Genomic DNA, 15858 nt, shown 5'->3' with positions numbered 1-15858 from the left:
ATATGCCATGTAGGAGCTCGGTGGGAGAGAAGGTATAGCTCCTTCTCATTTTTAATCTCAACACTAGGTGGTGAGTGATAAGCATCATGCAGCACTTTACCCCTGGGAAAGGACTCCAGTACCCATTGGATAGGAGGCTGGGTGGGCCCCAGATTCAGTCTGATGTAGAGGCTACAGGAAAAATCCTTTGCCCGTCATAGATCAAACCTCGGTCATCCAGCCCATAACCAGTCACTATATTGACTGAGCTACCCCAGCTCAAAATGACATGATTATTTCTTTTTCCAGAAATTCCATCAACATTTAGTTTCAGAGCAGTAATATTTCTGGATGTCATTTGTGTTCTCATTATGTACCAAAATATCCATAACCGTTTTCAGATACTTCACACTTTAGCTGTATCCTGAGGATTAAGTTTTCTTTTATTTATCTGAAAAGTAAAGTTCAGTTTTAGTCTCCTTACTGGTTAAGGGAAGTGTATCGGCAGAAGTATACTATCTAGATAGTATTATATATTTATGTAATTTCTTGTTGATTGTGGTCTTCTGATTAGTGGTATTATGTAGTCTCATAGGATCTTGCCAACATTCCTCCAAAATTCTAGTAACCACTTACAGATTATACAACACAGCCCAGAAGACCACAATTGACACCTTCGCCACTGTGAGAACCTCATATCTCATGTAATTTCTAATTACTCTTCATTTCAAGATGTATTATTTATTTTCAATTGCTTTAAGGTTACTGTTTACTGAAAGGTTTATTTTCTTCAGTATATAAATTATTTCATCTTCTGAAGTAACATGAAGGTTTTCTGAATGTTGAAAGAAGTTAACGTAGAAGTATGAATAAACTGACATATACAAACATAAAAACCAACACCTTTTTTTATTACATAACAATTACAATTTGCAGAGAGGAAATACTTTACAATGTATATAGTATACAAAAATTGTACTGCATTTAAAATGACATCTCGGGTATTAAGTCACAATGTGTATCATGTGTATAGTCAAAATCCTGTACAAAGCAGCAAGTAAACTTCTGATACATCTCTTGTCAACTGCTGTTATAGTTTGAATGTTAATGTCATTGTAGCTGTCATAAATGTGATGCAGCATCAACTAATATAAACAGAGTATCCAGTAAGTACCACATATTCGACAGCTTTAAAACAAATTAATACAGACACTAGCTTAAATACTGCTTTACAAATTTGATACACATAATAGCTCTTTACTAAGATGTAATTTAATGTATTTAAGTAAAATCTTGAAATCTGATTTATGGAACAAATGGTACCCAATTTGTAAACAAATGTTATTCACTGGTTTCCCATATCAACTTTCAGTGTATTAAATCAGGGTTCAGTATCTTCAAATATTAATTTTTAAGACCAGAATCCTCCTGACACATATCAAGCAAAATTGTATATGATACTCCTTCACACATTTTAATCATAAATGGGGGAAGAAGAAGAAAAAAGTGTGCTCTTATATGGGTCCTTCACATGAAAATGTAATAAGGATCAATAAAGCAGGGAGGGTATATTAAGGAAAAAATCCATCTGGTGTAATTTAACTTGTTAAAATCTTAGATGGAAAAGTAACCATACAATGATTGTAAAAATTGTACTAAAACAAATCTAGAAAGATCAGAATGGTTTAAAGCATGTAGTGGAATGAAACAAGGAAGTATTTTATAATACCATGATGAAAGAAATTTTTAATAAACTTTGAAGAGAAAAGACCAGACATGAACAAATCAGTATTTGCAGATGACATGTTACTTTAGAGGAAAGACAAAAAGGAAATTTAATAGAAATGAATCAATGGAACCTCATCATAAAGGAATATGGACTGAAAATTAATGTCACAATGCTTAAAGAGCAGCCAAATTTATTTATCTGAGAAGTTGAAATTCAGAATGGAAAATTTGTAAAAGTATGATACAATCCCAAATTCTTTCAATTTATAAGAAAAATTACAGAACAAGGAAAACCAGCAACAATTTACAAAGTATGTTTTAAAATGATTCTAACATTTAACACCAAGACAAGGATCCACACAAAGGGAAACAAAAACAAAATCCAAGCAATGAATTGATATATTTTTTAAAGTTCTGAGAGAAAAGACAAGCTGGAATCCAACATTTGCTAATTCGATTAGAAGGGGGGGGGAATCTGGCCATTCAAAAAGAATTGATAGAACAGTATATTAAAAACAGTATTAGTATTTAAAGGAAAGTTGTTCTGGGGATGATGCAGAAGATGGTTCAGCCTGATAGTAGAAAATATGAACAAGAGAGGAAAGAGCTAGTAAGAATAAAAAGGAAAGACTGTGGTAAGTTAGAAGAGATCAAGGCTACATACATCGTCCTGCATAAAATTAAAACAATACTAGAAGATACTGCTTGTAAAATACTGTAATTTAAAAAAATGATGTATTACACGTTCTCTGCTGAATGGGAGTACACAATTTTATGTAAGGTAAGTGAAGTCACTGTTTACAACTGAGGTTGTGAACCTCTCCATGATTGTTGAGCACCACCAAAGTTCATATGAGCATATCCTGTGGAATATCCTACACTGCCATACAGCTCAGATCCTGGGGAATGGCTACCCTGTGAGACAAAAATTATTTGTAATGCTGCTCTTGAACATATATTTAACACTTTCACATGCCTTTAGATTACTCAAAATCAATAAAACTTTGTTTCATTTTGATGATATGTGTAAAAAGGACAGATTAACTGTCCAATACTGCTTCATTTCAGTCATCTTATGGACTTCCTCGCATAACTGACAAGAAACAAATATCCCATAATAATTCCAATATCGTGAACATAAAAATTACTAAATTTAAGGAGCATCTTTCAATGCATGTTGGAAACATGATTCTGCCCAGTCCATGTGTGTACATCTTGCCAATATACACCCCACCTCCCCCTCAACATTATTCAATGGCTGAGAAACAGAAATACAAAATTAAGACTGAAATGTAGACTACAAAGAATGTTAATCATTTTTTTCTCCTAACACCCCACCCCTTAAACTACAGTCCACAACTGTAATCTGGAGACTTGCGGGGTGAGGAAGTGGGTGAAGGAGGGAGGAGGAAAGGTAGCGCCTGCCTTTAATGCTACAGACTTCCTACAATCCTCGCAAGTCTCAAGATTACAGTCATGGATTGTAGAAACATCTATTATAACATCATTTTTAGAAGGATAAAGAATGTTGTTCACTTTATTTCAATGCATAAACTGACCTTGCCATTTGCAAATACAAGTCATGAGACTGTTGATGTGATCTTCTGGGTTGTAATGCAGTGTGGACTTGCAAGTAAATATCAACACTTTGAAGAAACACACTGCCTCCTTCTACAGGACTCCAACCACCTTCACAGGGCATTACAGCTCAGAAGGTAAACACTGACATCCTTACCACTGTGAGGACTTCATGCCTGATAAAGCAGAAAGACTATTTATTTACTCACCTGTAAAAATCTGTTCAATTCTTCTTGAGTGTCAAATATCATGACAATGAATGGAGAACCTGGAACCAGTTCTCCAGCCCACTTCACCTCCACTCGGTAATCACCTGGTTCAGTTGGATCAAACTTGCAAAGAATGGTGCGATCCTTCTGACTTTCACGTTGCATCTCCACTCGAAATGCACCTATGACAATGTGAATAAATACTGTATTTAAATCTCACTAAGAAACAAGTCTACAGAGAAATGTATTTCATACAGTTACTACAAACTCGTGAGAAGTTACAACTTTTGGTTTCATAAATTTGGTATTACTTCGAGCATACTCATGACAGGTTGTGGCTACTGACCTTTAACCTGTTAGAGCCGTTTTACACTGTCGACCGGTCGCCGGCAACCAGTCGCTGAACGACCACTAGGTAGAAAAGCTAAGTACGAGTTTACACACGACGGTGACCGCGACCAATGGCCGCCGTCAACCAACAAGAAGTGAGCGACGCACGGGAGACCAACGACCACGAGATACATAGATGGCAATCACGTGTTCACATTGCGGGCGACTCAGCCAGCGACCAGAGCTCAAGAGAGGTAACATATCCATTGTTTCTTGTTTTCTTCCGTCTTGTTCATGTTACTCAAGTGATCAGTATATCATGAGTTTAATACTGAAAGATTTATTTCGGCCGTAGAGTCACGAAGAGCCATTTGGGACCTTGCAACAAAGGGTACACTCAATGTTTTCTACTACTCTTTTTCCTGTTTCTATTAATGGAACGAATTTTTATCATTATAGTGGTCTCCTCGACGTCCATACTGCTTGACTGCTTCCAAAGTGCTGAGGCCTCTGTCTGCGCTGGTCGCCCTGCTGGTCTCCTCGTTTAGTCGCCGATGGTTTTGGTCATTCAGCGACTGGTCGACAGTGTAAAACAACCCTTAATGCTTAGATCCTGCTAAAGATAATGTGTTTTAAACACATTTTTATATATCACACTCGAATTCTAAATGGTTTATTTTTTAACTTTAAAATTAGGAAAACATCTTTTTTTTACAGTTCGGTAATCATGGCATGTCTCATATTTTCTTCATTACTTATATATGAATCTGGAAAACGATGAAATAAAAATTTTAACTCTCATTCCATGGACGAAATTACTACATCAAACAGAAGTAATGTTGCCAAAACAAGTTCGAAATTTGTACAGGTCATCTCATATTGTTAGAACAGTAAAATATAGGAAATTATGCATGTGGCTAGAGTGGAGGCAAGGAATGCATAATGAATTTTAATTTGAAAACATCTTGGGAAATGCCTGATGTATAGGAAGATGCAAGATAGATGGAAATAACTCAGGATCATGTCTAATGGTAGGCTTTGGTATTGGTGGTGCTGAACTTTTGGGTCCTGTTACCAAAGTATTAGTAATTTCGTATGAACATAAATGGCAGTGCTCAGCCTACATTAGAATCTAAATATTTTTATCTCTTACAAGCTAATATTTCTGTTTTAAGTTATGTTTTAGTTTACAAATCTTCTATCAATGTTCGTCTATACACATAGAAAGTCAACATCCTTGCCAAATTAATTTAATCACACTTAATATTGCAGATATTACTAAAACATACTGATGCAACTATTGTTGGTATCAGATGATTTAAAACCAACCTGACCTCCAAAATGTTCATGTTACATTTACTGAATTTAACTAAATTTAATCTTAGGACTTCCTAATAAAAGCCATTAACAGCTCAGCCAGTAAAGTTACTGTGGATTGGACTATTTGAATCTGAATTCCATTTGAGATGTTGAGAATTACCCTCTACACCACCACCATCATTAACTTCTTGAATGGGAACGAAGTAAACCAAATTTCCTACCACTGGGTACATATTTATGTTGAAATATCACAAACCTTTAGGCCCTCTGACCCTAACAGTGAGTTGTCCTGCTCCAGCACCTCGAGTATCACAGATGAAGCGAGACTGAAATGTGGCCAGAACTCCATGTTCTATACCTGGTCCATATACTCGCACTTTACTTGGATCTGGAGCTCCAGCAACGCGTAATGAAAATGGGCTGCCTGACACGTGGTCACCTGATACACACAACCAATGTAAAGGAAACCCTTACCAGAATAATGGTGAACATAAATAATAAGATTCTATTCCAGTGACAGAGACTAGCTCTATCTAAGGGACCCAACAGAGTAGGTACTTCTCACTTGAAGACGGAGACAGAACCAGCGTCCGAATCGTTGTGATTTTAAAGAACATATGATGGAAAAGTCCTGACAATGAATAATTTTAAGTGTAAATAAGAGTTTTGTAATGATACATTAATTTTAATAAAACATAGCCAATTGGATCATAATAGCTCCTAAGTGCCTCTAGAATGTTCCCATTAGATTTTTAACTTGCAATGTCTGTTCTTATACATCATTCAGTTACAAATATATATTTAAACAGAAATTTACTACAATGGCCTGAGAACAGGCTGCACTTCTTTTTCCACATTAAGGACATAATTCCAGAAGAGCATAGCAACATACATAACCAGAGACATTTGGTCTAACTACACAATATAATGGGGTGTGTAATGCTGATGCACATTTGTCAAACAAAATAAGTCTCCTGTAAATTAGTCATATTGTTGATACACCCCTGTAATGAACTTAATATTTATCAATTGAAAACCAAAATGAGGCCAACACATTTGATTACAGGTGTTTAGCCTGCATTTTGGGACAGTTTACATGATAAAAGTAACTATTTTAACCCATAATTTTAACAAGTTAAAAAAGGGTCATACATAACACTCAGAAAATTGTTTATAATTTACCTATGCATGTTCAAATAAATAAAACACGAGGCATCTTAACTGCTTATGCATCTTGATGAAAAAGGAAGCAATGTTTTCATGAAAATGTATGTGTGAAGCAAGTTAAGGGATTTACACATAAACTTAAAACTGAAGGGGGCTTATACTCACCACCATATTTGATCGTAAGGGCATGCCGTCCTGCTTCCTGTGGCTTCACATTCAGAGTAAAAGTGCCATCACCATGATCATACAGTTCACAGTATGCCACTTTGTGTGGTCCCACACAATGGGCTGTCAGCTCTCCTAAAAAGATTAAAAAATGTTCTCACAAATATATGCATGGTTTTTACACAGATAACATCCACAACTTCTATTTTGTCCAACATTTCTTCTGGAAGACATAAATAGGAACAGATATGAACTTGGAAAATATTTATAATTAGTAGGATATCCTATTCTTTCACTGAATTCTTATTTTAATGGTAGTTTCTTTATTTTTGAGACAAGTTCCTACTTCACCCTCTGCCTTTGTTTAAAATACATTCTGGGCCCCATTTCTTACTCACTTGTGCACAATCCTGTAATGTGGGGCTAAAAAAGTTGGACTTCAGACTATGCAAACTGTTAAAAAATAATAGCCCTTCCCAAATCCGCAGAATACCCATTAAAACAACTTCATCTGTGTGCATATAACAAATCAAGAACAGCTAAATAGATTAATATTGGAGAGTTCTACTACAATTTGTCAAAACATTCCAGTTTCAGTCACAATCAGGTAACAATAAAGCGCACTTTACATGAGGATTTATATGGGTTTCCGAGCAACAAAGTAACTGGGTGAATATTCCAGTCACTCACAATTACAAAAAAAATCATATTTAGGTGAACACTACACATACATCTCCTAACTTGCTTATATACTGCACACCTTAAAAAGCCCTTGCATACATTGTTTTAATTCATAAAGTGATGGCAAAATTATTTAGACAGTGTCTCCTCACCTCTTGGCTACATGTGAATTACAAATACAGTGTATGATCTAAGTATTTCATCTTATACTATAGGATTTAATTCCAACAGTTTTACTAGTATTTTTTATTTATTGTAAGGGATGTTTTCCAAATGACAGATAAATGCCATAAAATAGTTGTTACTACCAGCTATGAATTAAAGTACCTGGCCCAGCACGTCTTGTATCAATAAAGCTTCGTATTTCCTTGCCCACAGTCCCAACACGTAGTCCATCCCCAGAGCAAACAACTCTGCCTGCATCAGCTACTGCTGTTACTGCAACTTTGAGGGGACAACCCTTTACCTGCCTGCAAATACAGTGCACAATATTGAAATATTTCATTACAATGGAACAAGTCAAAATGGAATAAGAGGTAGATAAAGGCATATAAAATTAAAATGTACCTTGTATATACATATTTTTTCAATATTTTTAAAAGAGAAATGAAACAATTCATACAATTTTTGTTAGTACTCTGCTGGAGATAAATTTTCCATTTTTATGTGGCTGTATCAATTTGAAATCAAATATATGCCAAGTATCCGCATTACAAACACCAACTGGTAAAAGATGAAGAAATACAATAAATTTTTATCTAAGAATATACACACACTGTGGGCAAAAAGCAGATTTATGGAATATACAGACAGGTGGTACATAAATCACTGTGTTCTAAAAGTCAAAAGATGAATTATAATGTGTAGTGGCACATCTTCAACTTAATGATGATGCATTCATTCTTCCAAAGATTTTGTTAATATCAAAAAACAACAGTTTTTCAAACTGAATTCTAATTAACCACTGGTGATTATTGTTATAAGAATAGCAAAAGTTCAACACATAAACCAAATTCATAACAATTCTACTTTTGTGTGTGTATGCATACAGAAACATCTGACTCAATGATTAGTGGCTCACTGCATAGCAGTTCTTATATCAAAGAAGTGTAAATAAAAATGAGAATTTTGAGTGTTTAATGTGGGAAGAGAGTGTATACATCAGATAGACAGTGTGAATATAATGGTGTAAAGAAACTCACAGACAATTTCTTCACATAATACAGGGATTTCAATACATTTGAAGTTTTAGAAAAATATATGGCTTTGTCAAGATGTGAGCATTCATATTAAAAGAATGCCCTTACAGGAACTATTCAACGAACATAATAATCCCTAGCAACACTGGATATTCTTTGGTCTTTCATCTAGAAATGGTATTATGTAGAAATTATTTTTTTCTGTGATCACAACCAATTCCCTCTGACAAACTGATTTGACTAACTACAAGTATAATATCCCTAAGGAAAACCACTAAAAATGTTGCATTACATGTCAAAACAGTCAAATTCTATGTATTAGGGATTTAAAGGGCATTTAAATCAACCAGTCATCTTGCATCTGTAAAGAAACATTTTGATGGACTGAACAATAAAGTTTTAATTTATTTTGTTCCATTACAATTCACTCACCTATCAGACCACATTACATTCAAAAGATAAGCTCCTGGTACAGTTGGTGTATAGATGGCTCGATATACACTATTACCCAGGTTTTGCAATTGAACTTTGATGTCTGCTTTCATGCCTGTCAGAGTTACTTCTGGCAACCCTATATAAAAATAAAAAAAACAATGCAGAGAACTGTGAGTGAAATGAAATTCACAGGACAGTGACCTATACAGGACCTTGATCATTTCACTGAAATCAAACCTGTAAGTAATGAAAACATGGACAACAATTCTCGAAAATAACATGAATACAAATTAACATTGATTTTGTACAAATCTAACGATTTTCTCACCCATTACGACCACTTCAAATATGTAGTGTGAAGATATTAGGTCAAGGTTATCAAGACCTAGCTGTTTCATGTGTGTGTAGTGGGGACATCAGAGTTTGGTCATTGCCATTTCTCTTGAACTGTACCTGGCCCAGCTTGGGATCCATCAATGGTAAACTCTGCCTCCTCATGGCATCTTGCACCTGCAAGTCCTCTTCCAGTCAGTACAACTCGTACTGGGCCACTGGAACCTCCGGAGGCCCCATCAGCAATCCCCAGAAGTGGAGAACGAGGAAGTGGGAACCCACCATACTGAAGATATATTAGGTGCTCTCCTGAGATACGTGGAGTCAGTAGCAGACGCACTCGTGATCCTGAGGTCTGCTCAACAGCAATGGGCACAGAGTTTCCAGAAGGACCACGGCATTCTGCAGTCAGCTGGCCTGAGTGCAGGGAGAGAATTGAAAAGAATTAACTATTTTGATAATGAGCCTGTGCATCCAATTGCCTCAAATGCTCTTCTTATGACCATTACATAAAGAAAGAACAGAGAAGAAAAACAATCTCATATGAGTAAATAGGTTTCATTTAGCACAACTACTTTCTTTGTGTATTTTTAATCTCATGTTTTAGACATACTTAAACTTTCACTTTCTTTCTTTCTTTATGCTACTTTATAAAATTATGAAATAAAGCTGATAATAGTCTCCCAAATAGAAGAGAACAGAAGTATGGCACACTCTGTCCCTTTTTTGGTTTTTTATCTTCTCATTTTAACAGTTTCCACCTGCAGATATTGCACAACCGTTCAAAACTGCATTTTTATGAGAAGTGAGGCAATGTGTCAAAGAATGCACGTTGTGACTGGTTGTCAGAAAACTGCTACAGTAAAGTAAAGCTATTCTGCTATTCACCATGTAGTTGCTTGGGGGGAAAGGAGATATAGCTCCTACTCATTCTTAACCTCACCACTAGGTGGGGTGAGTGGTTAGCATCACACCCTGGCCACATTTTACCCCTGGGAAAGGACCCCGGTACCCACTGGACACGAGGCTGGGTGGGTCCCAGAGCTGGTCTGGAAGCAAAGGCTAGAGGAAACATCCTCTGCTCTCATTGGGGATCAAACCCTAGTTGTCCAGTCCATAGTCAGTCACTATACTGAGCTACCCCGACTCTTAAAAACTGCTACAACCAACATCTTTTGAGGTCGATTTTTTTCATCTGACTGGTATTTTCGGGAAAATTAATTAACAAATTTTGATGCAACTCACACATATATGCAGCTCATAAACCAATAAATACAGTAAATTAGAATATCAGATTTACGGTACTTAATTCACGAAATACTTAAGTGATGTACAAAGTATATCATATGCCAGAATAATCTCCTGAACAGGAAGTAGTAATATGTAAAACTGCAATACATTCTAGCCATTACTGTTAACAATTTACCTGGACCAGCTTCTGCAGTGTCAAAGCTGATCTTCTTGGTATTATGAACTGCCAGCTCTAATCGACCTTCTGAATCTGTGAATGATTCCCAACCTCCTATAACCCGTACTTTAAGAGTGTCTACTATCTTTGGATGGAATGGAGATCCTGAAACAGATTTAAAATTATTTAATAAAAATAAATTACTTGAATTTAAATTCTTCAAACATACAATGAAAGAATCTTCAATAACTGTGCATACCTGGTACAGGACTGTCATCCCAGTCCACCCTGACATCATAAACCCCAACTTCCGAAGGAGTGTAGGTGACGACATATATTCCATCTGCCTCCCTTTCTATGCTACAGGTTGCTACACTGTCTGGACCATCAACATGAATACTAGGCTTGCCTGGTAGACCGGGTCCCACAACTTTGAAACTAGCAGGACTCCCCACTTGGCCACACAATAATCCATCACCACTTGCTTTTGCAACTCCTGAATCTTCAACTGTAAATGTTACAGGTGAACCTACATGGATAAATAAATGCAGCCCTATTAATCATATATTTAAATTACTTCATAATTTTAATAGAGGAACGTAGAGTGACAACTGACTAGCTGAGTGATTATTAGCTTCTCAAGAAGAAATATGATCCATGGAGTCAGTTAAAGCAAATATGTTTCATAATATACCTGGTATCTCTTCTCCTCCATACGTCATTTTGAAGCGGTAAATTCCAGGTAAACTTGGACAAAATTCAATTAAGTCACAATCCTTCTCATTTCCGCAACTCTTAACTTCAAGTGGTAAGTCTTGGCCCAATGGGCTGGTAACTGTCACATCCAACTCAGCAAACCCAGCTTCTCTGCGCTGAACTGAAACAAAATGTTCTCCTTCATCAATGACAGTATATATTTTTAGCTTCTCAAAATGGTATGTTGTAAAACTGTTCATTCACTGATTAATAATTTACCTATATTATTTGTTGAGCAATAAGACTTAAGGTGAAGATAAAGTACTGCTATTATGATATTTAAATTTCCTGTAATTTACACTTTCCTGAAATTTACACTACTTTTTACCATTTCAAAGAAAAGTGTAAATACAGGGTTCCACTGCAATGAATAGCACATTCAGGTACTTACGTCGAAAAGCAATCTTCTCATTGACAGCAACTGATTTAGACCCCACATCTTCTATCTTCACCTTGGATGCATCAAAGACTTGGCAGTAATATGGAGAACCACGGACAGCCCTAGATCCTTGTGTCACATCAATCTTGTAAGTCCCTAAATAAATTGAACAAACTGTGAGCCCTTGTAACACAACACACACATTACTAAACTACTTTTAAATAGCAAACAGTTCAGTTTAAAGTTTAAGTTCATGCTGGCTGCCCTAAAATCATTACTGATAAAATTAAATTCTGCTAAAATGTTAGACTGAATTGCCAGTTTATATGAAATTCAAAACTTGGGGATTCCAAACAAACACTCATATAATACCACACCTACATACAAACTCTGATGAAATTAAATTTAAGAATTATTATTCAAATCCAAGTATAAAATTATGCTTTAAACCATAATGACCAAGCAGGTAAATCAGTTTGACAAAATAAGGACATCTCTAGGACTGAAGGAAACCATCTCCAATGAGTGTCAAATTTGAATTGAAATAAGTTTATTAATATTTCATCCAACCAAAAACATTACTCTGTTGCCTGAATAATGAGATACATGTTATATAATCTTGCAATAAAGAACAGCACCTGCACCATGAGCTGTGAATTCAGCCAACAAATTTCCATCTTTCTGTTGATAGCACCTCACTGGCACAGCAGAGCCCTGAGGACCCGTAATTATGACGTCAAACTCCTTTGTTGGATGACCCAGTGTCTCAATGACAAAACTTGTCACTTTCCCTGCACGTGACTGATATAGACCAAGCCCTGTTGCTATGACATCTTGTCCAACTGCTGGATTCTTCACAGACACTTCAAATGGACAACCTGGTAAGCAAATTCCTTTATATTATTTCACTAATGCATATTAATACAAGAGTTCATCTAATAATACAAGTACATTGGTCCACTGGTCAAAATTCTTTCACTGAACTTACTGAGTTCCATTAATGTCAACATGGGGAGTAGAGGCAAAACTTCATTCCTTAACCTCAGCACTAAATGGAGGTGAGTGATCACCTTTACACTCCAATTGCATTACCACTAGAGTCCCCAGTACCCACTGTATAACAAATTTGGTGGGCCCCCAGCGACAGTCTTGACATCCATATGGATATGGATATGGATATGGCTATTGCAACTGAAGACAAACAGCACTTTAAATAAATAACGGGTATTTTCATGATAATAATTACTTAGTAAATATTAATTTATAATTTCTGAATGTCTCCCTGCCACATTTAAAGGAAATAAGCACAATTAGTTCCTCACACAATGTTTTATTTGCTTAAGACTTCACAGATAGTCTATATATATAACATTAAAGAGGATATAATAATGCATGTTCACTATAGCAGCACTCAAAGCTGATAGTACCTGTGTCAGACTAAAACAAATCATAGTCAATATAAAAGTATTATTATTACCTGCTGTATGCAAGCCATTATACTTGAGGTCAATTCTATGTGGAACAGCAAGCTTAGGATGGAAGACCACTTGGTACTGCCCTGCATCCAATGCATGTAGAGAATGTTTCACTTCCTGTCCAGCAGCTTTCACACTTGCTATTAGCACTCCTTGTCCTGCTCCTGATGTATCCACTGCAGGGAGAATGTCCTCTGATTATGAATACATTTGTGGTACAGACCCCATTGCTCTAATTCTACATTAAACTAGGCTGAAACCTCAACTACAGCAAGAATTTATAAAATTAAAATATCCATTTTAATATGTTCTCATAAAACCAAATTACTGAAATAGTCTTAAAGCGGGATCCTAAAGTATATCACTGTACTGAATTGCTTTGAACTCTACAACCAACTGATATAGACCATTTTACACCAATTTTTCTATAGTATCTGATGAGTGCAGAATGTGTGACCGGTATGTCTCAAATTACTATTTATTAAAATGCAGTGAATAAGCTGAAACTAACAATCATAGTCGATTCAATGAAAAAATATCTTCAATTATATCTTACTAGTATAAAGTGCTTCAAAATGCTTGTGACTTTTCAGAACTTATGAAAATGTAGACAATGTTCATTAATTTATTAATTAATTTGTCATGATAAATAACATGCTTCCATACTTTTCTTTGTGCCATCTGCCAACATTAACTCAACACTGTTTAACTTACAACACAATTCAATACAACAGACCTTTGAAACTTGCAGCGCGATGACAAAATGCTTCTTCCATTTCAATGATTTTGACTTGCCGTGGATCAAATACTTCTACAGTGAAAGGTTGCTTGCTGATTGGCTGTTCCTGATGAAACACTGTAATGCTGTGAAGACCAACTTGTTGAGGTCTGTACTCTGCTCGATACAGACCCGAGCCTAGTTTCTTTACATAGCATGGTACATGGGAACTATCGGGACCTGCACAATTAATATGTGTTTTAATTTATTAACATTACAGTGTAATTTTACATATATATATATATAAAATCTGCAATGCATATAATAATTTTAATTCTTTATTACAGTTGTTTAAAAGTTCTTTAGTCTCAGAATGTGTTATGCATATGCAAAAACTGTTTCACTAATATTGTCCTGAGGTGGCAGAACTGTCTCATTCAAATTAATGGCATGGGACTGAATATAGTCATATAAGTATTCAAAGGCTACCAGTTTGAATTCTTATTGCTGGCACAAATAGTACAGTATAAATAAAAACATGTGCCAATATAATAATAACCAATCACCTCAGGATGGGAGAACTAACTCTCAAAACAATGTGTATGAAGAATATATATAAACAACTGAGGTGAAATGGAATTTTATAACACAAAAAATACATTTTTATTGAAGCAAACATAAATTATATAACACTTAACACAAATTCAGCAATGCAGAATAAAACTTTTAATACTAAAGATATTCTGTGAAATTATACAAATTTAGCTGCAATTTTCTACTCACCCACAACTTCCATGTCTATGTGACCATCCATGCCCTTGGGATCCACATCAAAATAAGTTGTGGAACCTACAACTGCATCTTTCAAACCTTCCCCACGAACTGTAATCATTCGAGACTCTTTACGATGCATATGTCGCATTTCCTTTGCACCCAATTCTAGCACTTCACACTTAAATGGACTACCTAGAATGGAATTACAGTAAAACATTAACAAAGTAATTACAGTCCAAAAATAATAAATGCTTATTGAAATGAATCTCTATATAACAAATATATTTTTAACATTTTTAAACTGGCCTCAACTACACTAATAGACAAAATAAGTAACTTCAAATTGCATAAATGTATGTTTCTTCCGTGGAACTTCACAATCAACGATATAGGATTTGAGACTTTCGCGGCGAGTACAATCAATAAAATCTTCTCGGGCAATCAGCCAACCAACTCTGTCCTCATCATGTTCTGATGCGACTGGATACCTCGGAAGTCGCCTGTGTAACTACCTGCTCGGGACCAGTGCACATGTCCGGACCCAGGCCCAAGGAGCTAGGGGGCGGAGTCAAGCGCTCGGTTTGTCTGGCTCTGCTTTCTACCTGGTGTTTCCCCAAAATTCCTGAGCATGTTCGTCACCGGATACCATGCTCGGCTCAAGGTGAAACCTCCATCCCTATTAAAGTTGTCAGGATGCAGCCGGATCAGGTAACTTCCGAGGTATCCAGTTGCATCAGAACCCTGATGATGGGGACAGAGGTGGTTCCTGAAACGTCGGTTTACTATAACCAGTTATTGCAGCTGATTGCCCGAGAAGATTTATTGATTGGTTCAGTTTACAAGCAGAGATTGGCCACCACTTCTACAGTTTCTAGTTAAACCTTATTATACAGAATTTAATAAATAAAATTTAATAAAAGAACTTGAAGTATATAAAACACAAGACCCATTCTGCATTATGACAACTGTCACTTTCTATTTTGCAGTATATGAAGCGAATAATCATTATGACAGGTAAAAACATTCTCTGTTTTATGGAACCCAAAAGTTCACTGCCATGTTCATAACAGCCTGCCAATGGAACATATTTTGAGCCACATGAATATAATCCACACAATCACACCCTGTTTCTTTCAGTTGTGTTTTAATGTTATCCTTCCAACTAATTTTTAATTGCATTAAAAATTTTTTACCACTTCTCCCCTCAATTCTAGACAATTCATT

General features: G+C 35.9%; 1 protein-coding gene across 2 annotated transcripts in view; it reads right to left on the bottom strand.

The window, feature by feature from the left end:
* Positions 1-869: 869 nt before the first annotated feature.
* The window catches only part of jbug (filamin-type immunoglobulin domains fbug), a 73251-nt gene continuing 58262 nt past the window's right edge, over positions 870-15858 (bottom strand). For both annotated transcript variants that reach the window (XM_022078558.2, XM_022078559.2), the window contains 15 exons: positions 14644-14826; positions 13879-14100; positions 13145-13318; positions 12306-12545; positions 11680-11823; positions 11227-11409; positions 10792-11061; positions 10551-10697; positions 9245-9541; positions 8789-8927; positions 7485-7627; positions 6477-6611; positions 5401-5583; positions 3495-3676; positions 870-2622 (listed from right to left, as the gene is read on the bottom strand). In XM_022078558.2, coding sequence (XP_021934250.2) covers positions 2506-2622; positions 3495-3676; positions 5401-5583; positions 6477-6611; positions 7485-7627; positions 8789-8927; positions 9245-9541; positions 10551-10697; positions 10792-11061; positions 11227-11409; positions 11680-11823; positions 12306-12545; positions 13145-13318; positions 13879-14100; positions 14644-14826 — 2759 coding nt within the window. In that variant the 3' untranslated portion in view covers positions 870-2505. The remainder of the gene's footprint in view (positions 2623-3494; positions 3677-5400; positions 5584-6476; positions 6612-7484; positions 7628-8788; positions 8928-9244; positions 9542-10550; positions 10698-10791; positions 11062-11226; positions 11410-11679; positions 11824-12305; positions 12546-13144; positions 13319-13878; positions 14101-14643; positions 14827-15858) is intronic.

The sequence above is a fragment of the Zootermopsis nevadensis genome, unplaced genomic scaffold (genome assembly GCF_977971745.1).
Source record: "Zootermopsis nevadensis isolate Lab colony 2312 unplaced genomic scaffold, Znev_1.0 Znev_ptg000013l, whole genome shotgun sequence".
In the NCBI taxonomy this organism is placed as follows: Eukaryota; Metazoa; Arthropoda; class Insecta; order Blattodea; family Termopsidae; genus Zootermopsis; species Zootermopsis nevadensis.
This window is presented reverse-complemented; position numbering and strand designations above follow the sequence as displayed.